Genomic DNA, 14399 nt, shown 5'->3' with positions numbered 1-14399 from the left:
AAATAAGAGAGAAGCAGGAATTCACAAACTGTTAAATAGGAATCATCTTTTTACTTTGTAACAAAAAATATGGACATTTAACTGAATCACACTATCTAGAAAAGTAGAAATCTGCATGAGAAATGTATAAAGCAGTAATGTAAAAAGCCGAGCATTGTGCATAACGTATACGTTGTCTATGACATTCAAGGTTTGCTTTTTAATAAATGGAGACTTATTATTCTCAGATTAAAATACACAATACATTTCCATTCCAACAAGTGTTGCATTCAAACAGAGTGCAAGCACTTCAACAAACAAACCAAAGCACCAACTGAAATGGAGTTAGTCAGCCATGGAAATTCTATAGCTTTGCCTGTACTCAGACAAGTACTTACCAAATGCAGGTGTAATATTGCCTGGATGAACAAATTCTGGGATTAACCCATGTGGGTATCCAGAAGTCCAGCTAACTGTTACAGCACCATACATTCCTTTTCTGGTTACCACAGCTTGACCTGTCCCTGCTATAATGTTTGTAAGTCGTAAAATAACAGAATCAAAGCCAACCTAGAGAAACATAACACATTTTTGTTACCTAAAATAGAGCAGACAGTACATGTGTGCATATATTCTGTTTTAACTTGTTAATTATAGTAGGCAAGCCTAACCTATTATAGTACTATAATATAGTATACACTTTTCATGCACATTTATCAAATCTAAATATTGGATTCCTGAGACTCAACTCTGGTTCCATGTCTGCAAAATGTCATCCTGAGCAAAAAATGCCTGAATCTCTAACCCTTCCTTGACTGTCCTAGAAGGCAGTGAGCTTTTGGGGTTTATGAGTGTGTGTATATCACACACAAACACACACCCTAAAACTAATGAGCAACTAGGCATCTGGTGAAAAGAAAGTCACCGTCAAATAACATCGCTCAGAAGATAACTTGCTACTGTAACTTCCTTCTTCAACTGTAATTATGGCTAAAAAGGTTTAGCCTTGCAATCTAAAGGTGATAATATAAATGGCATCCATATGACAAACAAGGCTCATAGACAGACCACATCAATTAAGTTAAATTGCAAACTGAAAGAAAAAAGGAGAAAATGGCCTTCAAGATAAATTATTTCAAAGCATTTAATATAAATGTCAATGAAATTTAAGAAGTACACAATAGCATGTTAGTGTTCTTATGTTCAATATATTGAAAAGGAATTGTAGCATAAATACTATGTTATTATGGAGTAATTCTACCCTTTTTTACTCTTGTGTAGCCACACTGAAGGAAATAAAAGCTGAATTTGACTCTCCATACAACAAAAACTTAATCATATTGAACTTTATATGGCAACCAGTGTCAAAGAATGGCAAGAAATCGTATACATTTCTTTGAGTCTTCAAGATTTAATGGCATATAGAATCAACACTTTCCCTTAAAAGTCTTAGCACTTTTGTTACCTGCAGACACTGGAGTATATTAACTATAAGAACCTTTATTATAGTTCACTGGCAATTTCCTGAAGTCATTATGACTAGACAGATACTTGTAGAAAAGTCTACTAAACGTTGATATACTTAGAAATAGTATGTTGTGATTTAGAGAAGTGGCAAAATTTTATACATAAACATATGATAAACAACTGAGGGAGGACAGACAGCCATTAATTTGATGTTGACCATAAAAATTAAATCAAACAAATATTAGTATAATCTAAATATAGTACGTAAGTCTAGACCAGTAATTCTCAACCGAGGTTCAGGTTCCCCTCGATTTATGTAGTACGTGTATTCCCGGAGAATGGCGCATAAATTGAATTCGCATAAAGCAAACCCACTTTATAATGTAACCAATAAGGATATTTGCTTATGGTGGTGAGGGAGGGAGTAAGGCTGGGACTAGGGAAGAGAGGGGTGCAGCGCAGCCCGTTGGCAGCTTCCAGGGCTGCAGCAGGCAGCAAAACGACAGAAACCGTGAGCAGATGCAGGCATGGGGCATGGGACTGGGGGCCGTGCAGGTCTTGCTGTTACATGCCGCCCCCAGGAGAGCTGTGGGCTGGGGGGCTGTGCCAGGCTCTTCCCCGGGTGGGGGGGGCAGTGCTGGATCTGCACGTGGGACAACAGCAAGCTGCCACTGCAGGCTGGGCTCTCCTCGGTGCTCAGCAGGCAGGTTGGGGGGGGCTACAACAAATTCTGGGGTGGCAGCAGCCCCCCCCCTCCCCGTTCTACCACTTCATTCCTGCAAACAAGGCTGGGGCCAGCAGTGGCACCAGGCTCTTCCCGGCACTCCAGGCAGGCAGTGGTGGCAGCAGTACGAGGATGAGGTCCCCTGCTGTCCTGCACCCCGTACCCACTCACAGTTCCCATGCCTTGCCGCAGCCCAGGGGCCTCTGCTTCTCCCCACTGATCCCACTGACTGCTGCAGTGGCCGCAGGAACAGCTGACATCAGCTGCCTGTAGCTGTTGGGCTGCACTGTGCCCTAAATCCCCCGGGGCTCCGCTTCTTCCCGCTCATCCCAGCTGCTGCGGCAGATCTGGGAGCAACTGACTCCACCTGCCTGCACCATGCCATGGCACAGCCCAGGGGCTGGGGTGAATGGGGAGAAGCAGGGCCCCAATCACATAAGAGTGAATTTCTCACATATAAGGAATCTGGGGTTGAAAAAGGGTGATCACATAAGAGCAAAATTGCATATATGGAACCTGCATAAATAGAGGAAAATCTATACCATGAGATCCTTTTAAGGGTATCTTACAATATCAGCACTGTTCACAAGATAATTCACAAGATAAACCCAGAAATTTCAAATAGAAATGCCTACTGTCAAAAAAAATGCTGACCTGTTTTGGTCTTTCTGAGTACTTTGCAACAGTGAATTGCTCTATTATTTTTCTGTAGTAAAAAAATAAAAGTAAAAAAAGAAGAGCTGGCCTTTTCCAAGGGGTGCCTTAAGTCTAAAGAAGTTGAGAAGCCCTGATTTAGACTGTAGCACAAAGGGGTTTGAGCCACCCTCTCCTGGAAATCTTACTGTACTGCAACTGACCTGAGGATTGGCAGCTTCCTCAGGGATAGACAGAGTAACTGATCTTGCTTCTGCTAGTATCTTAGGCACATACTTGGCACTTCCATCAGCCAGGCTTGCATTGGTTAGTTCCAGAGTAAAATTTGAGCCCAGTAAAAGAAACACCTTTAAAGAGAGAATTTGAACAACAACAGTAAAAGCAGTTAGCAATTTCAAACTATTAAAAAGAGTAAGTACACGCATTGAATCAAAGAGTTAAGTAGCAGTAACTGTCTACAGCTCTTGTAACATCACCATTCAGAGAGTAGAGCTATGGTGACAAGCAGTTTTACGAAGATCGTTCTCGAAACTCTTCTAAATGAAATGTTGATATTGTGAATGAAGAAGAAAGCCTTATGTCCTAGAAGCCTACTGACATGCAGGTGCATTGTCCCACTTCAAGTCTCTTAATAAAATGTGCTGATGCTTTTTCTCAGGGCATGGCTGTGTGCATCCGTAGGCTTATTGCAGGTCATTCCAGGGACAAACTGGCCAGGCTGCGTGCTCTCATACACCACTTCCTGGCACAGGGGCAGCAATGCACATTGTAAGAGCAACATGTATAAGTGACTGACCCACCCGTTTTAAACTAGGTGAAAACCTGGGACAATGAGGCACACTCCAAAAGCAACATCTTTTTACAGCATTAAGGACAAGAAGTGTCCATTCTAATATATCTACATAATGCCTAATACAATACCACCCAACGCTGATGTTGCCCTCAGGCTTTACTACAGTATAAATCCCAGAGTATATTAATATTAAGGAAGTGAGTGTAGAATATTAAAAAGGCTAATATGTTTGCTATCCCACAACAGCTCTGAGGGCTACTGCAGCTGCAAAGGACGATTCGATCTCCTTGAACTGAGCAGGATTTTTCCTTCAACAGTTCCCACCCCAAAGCAGAAAGAGGATTTGGATCTACATGCCAGGATCTAAAACTGAAAATGTGAATGATATACGTGGATGGAGGAGCAGACTATGTACAAATATTCACAACCATAGATTCATACTCCAAACTTTGAAAAGCCACATTTTCTTTACGCACAAGTCTGCCCATACACAGCACAAAATCAAAGCACCCCCTCCCACTACCACCACACCAGACTATTCAACAGAGCTTAACTGGGCAATAAAATGTCAAGGAGATAAAGGATCCTACAAACCTGACTGCTTATTGGCACTCTCTTCATTCCAAAACTTGCACTGTCTTGAACCAATAGATGTCCCAGTGCATGCTCCGGAGCAGTTAATAGTTCTTGATGAGGAGATGAGATTCGGTACTCCACAATCACATCTGCAAATGACCCGGCATGCCTACTTACATTAATCTGAATGTGTCGACTGAAATCCCTCTCTACCAATACTGATTGCCAATCAGAGTACAAAGCAAATACTCCATGGGGATCATCATTTGCAAAGACAATGATTTTTGTAATGCCCTTCTCTAGATCCAAATCTGCTCCTCCTTCCACTGAAATCAGCTGCAGCATATAAGTCTCATTTAATTCTGGAACATCATCTGGTAAGAGGTGAAGAATGATCTCAGCTGTACTCTGTTTGTCAGGGATGAAGACAGATCCCTTTGTTGCAAGGAAGTCACCCTTTATGTCAGAATCACTACTCAATTCCCAGTAAATCTAAAACAAGTAAAAATATTGCCAAAACAATCAGAACACAGGCACATAGGAAAGCAGAAAATAAGATGTATAACACAAACCAGTTTTAACAAAAAAATAGATATTATTTAATGTTTATACAGAAGACAGAGCAAGGTGGCTCCTTAAAGACTTTGTCAGATGCTCAAAAGTAGGCTGCAGCCTATGAAAGCCCATGCCTTTCTGAACAAGTTAGTCTTTAAGATGCCACCCTGAGCTACCTTCTGCCAGATTTCAGACTACACAGCTGTCACTCATTGTTGACATAGGAAGAAATATACATAGAACAGAGGAAGATAATCTGTTTTCCACCACCCCTAAACTCTAGTGACATGAATGTGGGGATTTTTTCTGAGCGACTTCACAGGGTCACCTCAAACTTTTACAGATTTTTTGAGTCCAATTACAAAGAGACTTGTATTAACTGGTCAGGATTCGCCAGTTGTTTTTCTCCCTCCAAAATTTCCTAACTTTTCTATAGGCAAGAAATCTTTGCACCAGTTTAAGAGCAGAACACATGTTCATGAAAACCCCAGAGATACTGCATAGTAGGAAAAAAGAAGTGCACTTTAAATATAAAAAAAAAAAATGGTCAAATATTTTTTATTGTAAGGGGCAGAGTCTTGGTCTGTTTAAAATGAGCAAAAATGTTTTCATTCTAAAAAGAACTGCTGATGAAATGACAGCACATTTGACACATGCATATAAATTGTACAGAATGTTTTAATTACAATAAAGCAAACAAACAAGGGAGTCCATTCCATAACGCCACATATATCTTGCTGAGTTCTGAACAACATAAGGGAGTTGGGCACCTCTGTGTCTGAATAATTAGCATTACTGAAATACAGGATCCAGTTCTTATCTGCATGTGATATGAAGTTGAAAGAAAGAAAATAATTTACATGGTCCTCTCCAACAAAGTTTAGTATAAGAATATAACAAAGTTTAGTGTAAGAATATATCCTATTGAGTTCTCCTGTTAAAAGCCTAGTGGAAGGGAAGAGAGAATATGCTAGATCAATACAATGTGCATTAGTTATTCACATTTTTTTCACATCGTTATAGAAACTGGACATCCAAACAGAAAGCATGAGGGTCGGATCCCTTGTTCAATAGGATTCCCTCCTCCAAATGTGACAACAGACTGAATAAGAAGCAAGCAGTTGAAAGCTAGCTGTATTATGAGCAATTTTATATAGCTCCTGGTCTCCACCAGGCATTTATATTGATAAAACTTCAAAATACAGTGTTTATAAATAATGCCCCAGATAAGAATAAAAATACCGTTATGTTCCCCAGAGTGCCTTGGACTCGTTCGATGACAAATGTAATACTCTGTGGTCCTTCCAATGACGATGGCTCTTCAAACTTCTTCTCAGATAATGATTCAGGAGCAAACTGCACAATCCCGTTGGGATCACCAAACTTTTGTATCTAGAAAGCGACAAATGCAGTACAGATAGGTTATATATCACACAATACCTTAATACACTGTACACTGGAGCCTCACCACTGGATGCAACTACTCAAAATTAACACTTCTCTACCGACTGTCCTTTCAAAAGATTAAGATACAATAGCAGCTTAAATGGAGATTGTATAAAGAGAAAAAAAAAGACACTAAGTTGAACCACCATGGTATCTAAAGGAGAAGATGTCATGTGCAAGCAAATAAAGCAAATGGCCTTCCAAAAAGTTAAGTGTAGCTACCCTCATGAAGAAAATCCTCTGGGGCTGACAGCAAAGGAACACTGAATCAAGAATGGATTTTAAGGGCACATGAATCAATGATATGATGGTGTGACAAGAAGAAGCAAAGCTCCTGGGTTTTATAATGGTAATGTCATGTTTAAACTGATTCAGAAAATTGCTCTGTTTTGCTTAGCACTAGTTAAGACTCATTCAACCTTCAAATAGCACATTTTTTTCAAATATCAGAAATAATTTGGGTAGAATTTAGGAAACAAAGAAAATGATAAATGGTTTAGGAAACAAATCCAATGAAGAGGAAGAGTTAAGAGATATGAGAACGTTCTCTTCTGTTGTGACAAGATCTGAATATGGGGATGGGAGTCTTTTACACTCTCTGGTCTAGAAAGCAATAATTGGTTAAATACCTGAGGACTGGATCGCTGAAGAAAATTGACAAAAGGATACCAACTGATAAGTGACAGTTATGCCTTTGTATCTCATTCAAAGCTTGATGGTAAAAAATTGTCACTTCTCAGGCACTGAGGATTGCAGTCTGTGGATTTAACCTAGTTCCTAGAGAATTAGTAACCATCTGGCATACGAGAAGTCACAGTAGATGCTGGCAGGACATCTTGTTTTCAATATCTGCAGATTGAAAACTGAACAGGTTTGGGAACTGAATTTCACTGTTTCCCTAACAATGACCAAACTGTACATGAGGCCACTGGTCGACTGGACTAGTTAAATACTGTTTACTATTTACTCCTAAATAACAACTAGGGACCAGAGTCTATTCAACCCACTACACACAAGTGGACTCAGATACCCAAGTGTGACCCTATTCCACCCATTCCACCCTACGTGACTCCCTGAAAAATTGTAATACAAAACACGATGCATCCTTCTCTTCACTGCTTTTTGTGACTCAATCTTAAGGGTAAGATGATGGCATGTTTAAAAAATAGATGCCGTAGATGCCTAGCTTTCCACGAACAGGGGTGAAATAGAAGCTTAGGCTAGATACAGACATTGACTTTGTGCTGGGAGAATTGCTGTTGTCCTAGCAGAAACCAAAAAGTGTATAGACTTTCAGGCTATTTCTCCTTGAACAAAAGATGGCTGTTCCAGGAGAAAAACAACCCTGGAACAACCAGGTTTAAATTGCTCCTTGGAGAGAGTCTCAGGAATTGAAGTAAACTCAAACACTTGGCTAAACTCCTTCTGAGGACCAGCAGGAGTGGAGCTGAGGAAAAGGCTCCAGTGCTTTCCCCAGACAGGAATCACCCTGATCTTGAGAAGCTGTTGGGGGGGCTGCTCCCCACCTCCAGTAGACTGATAAGTGAGGGGGGCAGACGTCACTGCTCCTCCCTGCCTCTTCTCCAAACAGGGTAGTTCCTGGTTTCAAAAACTGGCAGGGGACTTTGGTAGTTCTCGCAGGTTTCTCCTTGCTGACACCACTGCCCAGGTGAGGAGCAGGGCAGCAATTTAAAAGCCAGAAGCTGGGACTAGGGCTTGGGGAAAATTTCCTCAATCTGGTTCCTGGCCCCGCTGGCTTCCTTTTGCTGCCTCACTGCAGTGGGCATTTTAAAAGCCAGTGGCTAGAAGTGACATTCAGGGAAAACCCCAGCCCACTGCTTTTAAATTGCCACACTACTGTTACATAGCAGGAAGTCAAGGGGAAGCTGGAGAAACTGGGAGCTGGGCATGTAGAAGCTTTCCCTAGCCCGGCTTCCCATTTCCTAGCCCCTCCAGTTTCTCTGTCCCACCCAGCTGACCCAGAGCAATCCTGGACAAGGCAAGCTGCTGTGCCACAGTGGCGAGGCGTGGGAGCCTTGCCACCATAGGAAAGTGCCCCTTCCTTGCCCTGCACTGTTCTGGGTCAGGCCAGAGCAGCACCGGGTGATGCAGGCTGCTTTGCCCCTGCTGCAAGGCTTCTGGAGCTTTCCCACGCTCCGCCCCCCACTTCTCTAGACCAGCCCAGAAGACTGCAAGGGATGGGGCTATTCTCCTGTCCGGAAAAAACAGGGGGGTTGTGTGACTGGCATGATGGGGAGGTATTCTTCTAGCAGGAAACTCTCCCAAGCTGTGTATGGCAGCTGCTGCTTTTCATCAGCTGCCAACTGCCACTTGACAGCCTGTCCCCTTGCCAATCAGACTGTCAATGAACATGTTTTCCTAAGAGCAGGGGTGGCCCAGTATCTCCTTGCTGAAGAGCTCGGCTGTGAAGCTCTCTAGCCCCAGGGCTAGACTACAGGACCATTTGTACAATTTGTCTCCTGGGCTATTTTTCTATGAAAAGAAACTTCTTCCAGTACAAATGAACATCTGTATACAGGCTTAGATGCCCAAGTCCACTTAGATATCCAATAGGTCAAAAGAATCTGGCCCTAGATGACTAATATTCATTATTTGTCAAAGATATCAGTAGATCAATAATATTTAAGTAATTCTGTGACTGCACAGAGAAGCTGACACTGTGTTACTGCCTCTTCTGTAGGTATGCTGTAGGTAAATACAGAGTTTCAGGCTATCTATCTATCTGAATTAATATTGCACATTTAACAGGAATTACACATTGCCTTCCTGACTCTCCTCTCTATACAGCCCAATCTTAGTGAATATTTTTGCTACTAAATGGTAGTTGGGCACACAGGATGACAAATTTAAAGTTATTAGGTACTCAAAGATGCAGACAGGCACCTGATAGGATTTTCAATACTGTGGGGATGCCTAAATCCCACTGATTTCAGGTTCTATAATGAAGAGGATATCACAAACCAGGCTCAGCTATGACATCAGCCAATGTAATACAGCTTTACAGATTCAATGAAGTGTCCTTTTTCTTACTGTATCTTCCATTTTTGCTTAAGAGAGCACTTTGAGATGTCAATAGGATAAAACTGCCCTCAACAACTACATTAATTTATTATTCTGTTGGATAGGCAAAATTACTTACTGTTAATTTTATTTGTTTAAAAGGTATTTTTACATTCAGCACAGCAATTACAGGTGACATTATTATTCCAGCTACCAGAAATAAGGAGGCAAGAGATCTGAGAATCAAGGCTATCTTGTATCTTTCTGGAGGCTTCCAGTGTAGAGATGCTAGCAAAATCAGATGGGAAAAATTCTCCAGAAAGAAACGTAGGAAGAATGTAGAATTGTGAGGGGCAGGTGGAAGAATTATCAGTGTACAATTGTGTCTTGTCAAATATCCTAACAGCAATCAAAGCTGGCGTTTCCAGGTGTTTCTAATGAACAACTATCATGGAGCGAATACAAACATAACCAGTAATTCCATACAAAGGTATGAGAAGATGCCCAGTAATTTTAAAAATGGGATGCTTCTGTGTGTAAAACTGCAGTGCCTCAAACAGATGCTATTCAAAAGTCCTGAACAGAAGCATCCAGTCTGATCCCAGGTCAATGGGCTACTAAATTCAATCCACTGTACTGTTGAGGGCATCCAATTCCTTGTTACAACCTTCGAAATAAAACAGACTGAACTGTTCTAGAATGGAGACAATCAAGCTTAAGTTTTGTCTGTCATCTACAGACAGAAGCTTCCTATCCTGCAATAAGGAAATCAGGGTGTATTATGTTAAAATAATATACTTAATAGCATGACTCCCCAGAAACACAATCAGGGAGTCAAATAATTCTTTCTTACTGGGGGAGGTGGGGACGGACTAAGGAAAAATTGTCAGAAAACATCAATCATTTATTTTATATGGGATAGCATAGAGAAGATGGGAGAGAGGGAAGACGTGAGTGCCCCTTTGGTGGATGTTCAATGCAGTCCTCTAAAGAGAAGATTACAGCTCTTAGAAGCTCCATGAGGAGAGCTACAATGGCAAAAAATGCTCAGGATACCCAGAAATGGTGGGCAGAAATTGCTGTAAGGTTTACCTCTTGAAAATTGGGTCTTCTGGAAATGAATAGCATGCCATTATCCATAACCATCACTTTACATCTCAATGGAAAGTTGCAACCCTCCCCACCCAAACAAACAAACAAATAAAAAATCAGTTTAACCCATAAATGAAATATCATTCTAATTAACACTGAATTTTGCTGAACTACTCAGAAATCCATTAATAAAAGGTGCTCTCCTACAGGTCAGCACATACTTATTATTTCAGTATGTAAGAATTCACTGTAGATCTGTGGCTTTCCACAAAGACAGGAGAGATGAAATAGGGATGAAAGGCCAAACAAGTGGACCCTAAACTGGATTTAACTTTAGTTACTGGGATCAAAGTGCCAAAGAAAGAAAAAGAGTCTCGGGAGAGATGCTTTCTGAAAACTCAAGCTCAAGGTAAACGGGTGTGAGAGGGAACAGTTTTATAAAAGACTGACCACACAAATACCTGAAAATACTTTGCTGTCCTTTTGCAGTCTTTAATTTGAAATGCAGTTTGGAATGTCCACTTCTCTCAATCCTCCATAAAGATGGAGGACAGCAGGTATCTGTACTGAGTGAGAAGCCAGGACACATTGCACAGTAGTGATCTGGGTCTGAGGCTTAAAGGAAGCAAAGGTTCGATACAGAACACCGCCTCAGTCCATGGGGGCAGAAGGAGTTTTCCTGCTGCCTCCTTGTAGGCTTCATTCCTCTTCAACAAAAATCCCTTTAATCTGCAATTCCTCAAAGCAAGCATTTTCCCTTCCTACCTTCTCCTTTCTTTTGCCCATTACCCATATTGCTCATTCTCTTGTACTTGGATGTCTTCTCTTTTTGGTTCACTTACAAAACTAGAAAGAGGAAAAGGACAATGGAAAAAAGAAAGAAGAGGGTAAATCAAGAGTCTAGACACCAGGCTCCATTCCACGCTTCCAGTTTTAGAAAACCAAGAAAACTGGAAGGGAAGAGGCCCAGACTTTATTAATGGATCCGTTGCCTCCATACTTCCAGATCTGAAACCCAACACTGGGCTGGACTAACTGGACAGGACATGAAAGAGGCGAGTGACAAATGAGGCATATTATTGAATTAAATTGAAAAAGCTCTGCAGGAGCCATCCCAAGGCAGGAGAAAAGCAAGAATGCCTTACTAGTAATGTAATGTTGGCTGCCTTCCGGTCTATTTCAGTTTCACCTTTCACAAGGCTCAGTCTAATAATGAACGTTTCCTGGACTTCAACTTCTTCATGAGGGTAAATTTTCAGATTAATAGTTCTTAGACCTCCTTCTTCTTCTCCAAAATAGAATGAACCATTCACAGGGTCACCAATGTCACTATTCAGGGGAGATAAAACTTCTTCTGAATTGGGTCCTAAAATGTCCCAATGTATCTGTGGAAGATAGTTTCAAATTTAGAGTTGCATCAATATTATAACAGGCCAACAACAAAAAAACAGCACACAACTTAAATCTTATTATATTCTCCACAGAATTTCTGTTATTCGATTATCTATATGTATGTATATGTCTGTGTGAGTGCATGTATGTGTATCCTGTACTGGTAGCATAGGATCTGAGGAATGGTCCTTCCTTCCTTTTCATGTCCTTATGACAAAGTATTTAACAGAATTCACAGAGCTGTTTGAAGCTGACATGGTCACACTGTGAGTGCTTCTGCTGTGGCCTTGAACTTCTGACCTGTGGACTGTCAACCGTGTGCCTTAGAGCCTATGCCCATGCCATCCCAGTCCCATATATTAGTACTGTGCAAAGCTTTGGTCACCAATTTGATTTGGCGGAGATTCAGCCTGATTCAGCAGCCAAATCTCCAATTCTGAATTGAATCAGGAGACCCTTTAATTTCTCCAAATCAAATCGGAATCCTCTGAAGCAATTTGGAAAGATTCAATGGTTTGGATATAGACACAGCTTTAGATGTTTTTTCTACATACCTCAAAGTAGCAGGCGGCTTATGAATGCTGAGATGCTGGGCTGGATGGAGCATCCCATGGGAGCTCGTGGGAGTCCCCAGCACGCTCGGCAGCGGACCCAGAAGTGGACCAGAAGCACTTCTGGTCCACTTTCGGGTCTGCTGGGGAGTGTGCACGGGTCCCTCCACCCCCTGGTTCAGTAACTGATGCCTCCTGGGTATGGGGGCACCCAGATTCCCCCCCCAATGATGGATAGAGCATCCCACAGGAGCGGGGGGGGGGGGGGGGGGGGGGGGGGGGGGGGTTGCATGCTCTGCAGCTGACCCAGAAGTGGACCACAAGTACTTCTGGTCTACTTCTGGGTTCACCGCCGAGCACGCCCCGCCCCCCCCCCCCCCGGTGCTCCTGTGGGACGCTCCATCCACTCCACCATCAAAGCATTCATGAGCTGCACCTGGTACCTCGGGGTATGTAGAAAAGACATTTAAAGCTGTATCTACGGCCAAATCGCTGATTTTCTGAATTAGCATTGAATCTTCAGATTCTGATTTGGCCAAATTGAATCAGGACAGTGGTCTGAATGAACAAATCGAATCACTGTTCCTGATTTGGGCTAAATCAAAATAGAATATGGCCCATTTCGCACACCCCTACCATATATATTAAAATATACAGTTTAATGTGTCATACTTAATTAGTAGTTCATATGCAATGTGGCAATTTCCTCCAATTTTCTTTCTTCCAAGAAAAGAAATGGTGAAGTAGGAAGTTTGAATATTACTACAAACCTGAAGATTTCAATAGTACTAAAAATCCAGTATTACTAAACCCTCAGGACTATTATTAAACCCTCAGAACGTCAAGAAATTAGAGGTTAATAAATGCAAAGGAGTCAATTTTTATTTCACTTTCTTATTTTTACTCTACTTAGAGTATCGCCTTAAAGTTCAAATCAGGATCAGGATCCTAACCTGTCTGATGCTGTACCAACACCCAGGATCACAAAGCCTTAACTATGAATAGCTTACAGCCAAAAGACCCAACCCCGCAAATACTTAGATCTGGTTCAATTTTCTTTTCACCTTTCACAAAGCAGAAATTTGTTGATAATCATTTCTTTTTAATTCACTAGTAGTTGAAATGAAGTGTTTCAAATAGATCTAAAACATTTTTTCCAAAATCTTTAATAAATCAAAAATTCAACTGGGGATAAAATGAAACTACACTTTGATTTTAAAATGTATAATTTTTAAAACATAAAATAAAGAGGCATTTGTAAACAAGACACTGGATTTACAAGCAGACTTAGGCGCTATCACACAATATAGGGAGGTAGCACCCTTATAGCCTTTGATTAGGATACTCAACCACAATGTGGGAGCTCTAGGTGGTTCAGATCTCCCCTTTACCCGTTATTCATTAGAGCAAAGACTAGATGCTCCACTTCCCAAGTACCCAAAAACTTTTTTAGTGAACGAGTCACAGACAAAAAACTTGTCCACCTCTATTAAGGAGTCTCACTGAAGTCAATGTAATGACTCAGCTTGGACAAAATAAAGCATAAACATGACTTTTAATGGGAGTTAAGACAAGATACCAAGGAGGTTAAACAAAGTATGCAGGAGGAAGTGTAAGGGTAATGACCTTAGTGTCACAGATAACTTACATATGCCTATTAAAGACTGCAGTTCAAAAGCTGTTTTTTATGGATATATAATACATATTCAGCTGTATACACACACAACACACCCACATATATACCCACACACACGTATGTATTGAATATATGCATATACATGCACACACATACACATATATATTTAATCATAAGTTAAAAAAAAAAAAAACATCCCCAGAAGAACCAGGGTAGAAATTAGTCAAGGAGAAGGACACAAAGGAAGAGAGAACAGGGGATTTGTGGACTAGTCCTTGAAAGATATTTCATGTGCAATGGCAACTTAGAAAAAGTGATGCGTTTAAAGCCAAAAAACATAAACATTTATTTTTATGATTAAAATCAACACAATATGTTAAGGGTTTATCAAGTCAACATACAAATGATAAGGATCTGAACCATTTAGGAGAAGAGAACATATTATTCACTATTAAAGGAAGATTTCACTTTAAACATTTCCACAGAAGTTGATATGGCCTGATTATTCTCTTT

General features: G+C 41.0%; 1 protein-coding gene across 1 annotated transcript in view; it reads right to left on the bottom strand.

Moving 5' to 3' along the window:
- Window positions 1-14399, bottom strand: part of ADGRV1 (adhesion G protein-coupled receptor V1) — a 479769-nt gene that overhangs the window by 271879 nt on the left and 193491 nt on the right. The window contains exons 68-72 of the mRNA XM_090037635.1: window positions 11453-11692; window positions 5991-6140; window positions 4212-4685; window positions 3028-3171; window positions 378-549 (exon numbers count right to left, since the gene is read on the bottom strand). Of these exons, the coding sequence (XP_089893761.1) occupies window positions 378-549; window positions 3028-3171; window positions 4212-4685; window positions 5991-6140; window positions 11453-11692 (1180 nt within the window). The remainder of the gene's footprint in view (window positions 1-377; window positions 550-3027; window positions 3172-4211; window positions 4686-5990; window positions 6141-11452; window positions 11693-14399) is intronic.

The sequence above is a fragment of the Crocodylus siamensis genome, chromosome 3 (assembly GCF_052110815.1).
Source record: "Crocodylus siamensis isolate JL-2025a chromosome 3, ASM5211081v1, whole genome shotgun sequence".
Taxonomy (NCBI): domain Eukaryota; kingdom Metazoa; phylum Chordata; order Crocodylia; family Crocodylidae; genus Crocodylus; species Crocodylus siamensis.
The sequence above is the reverse complement of the archived record's forward strand: the minus strand, read 5'-3'. Positions and strand labels throughout refer to the sequence as shown.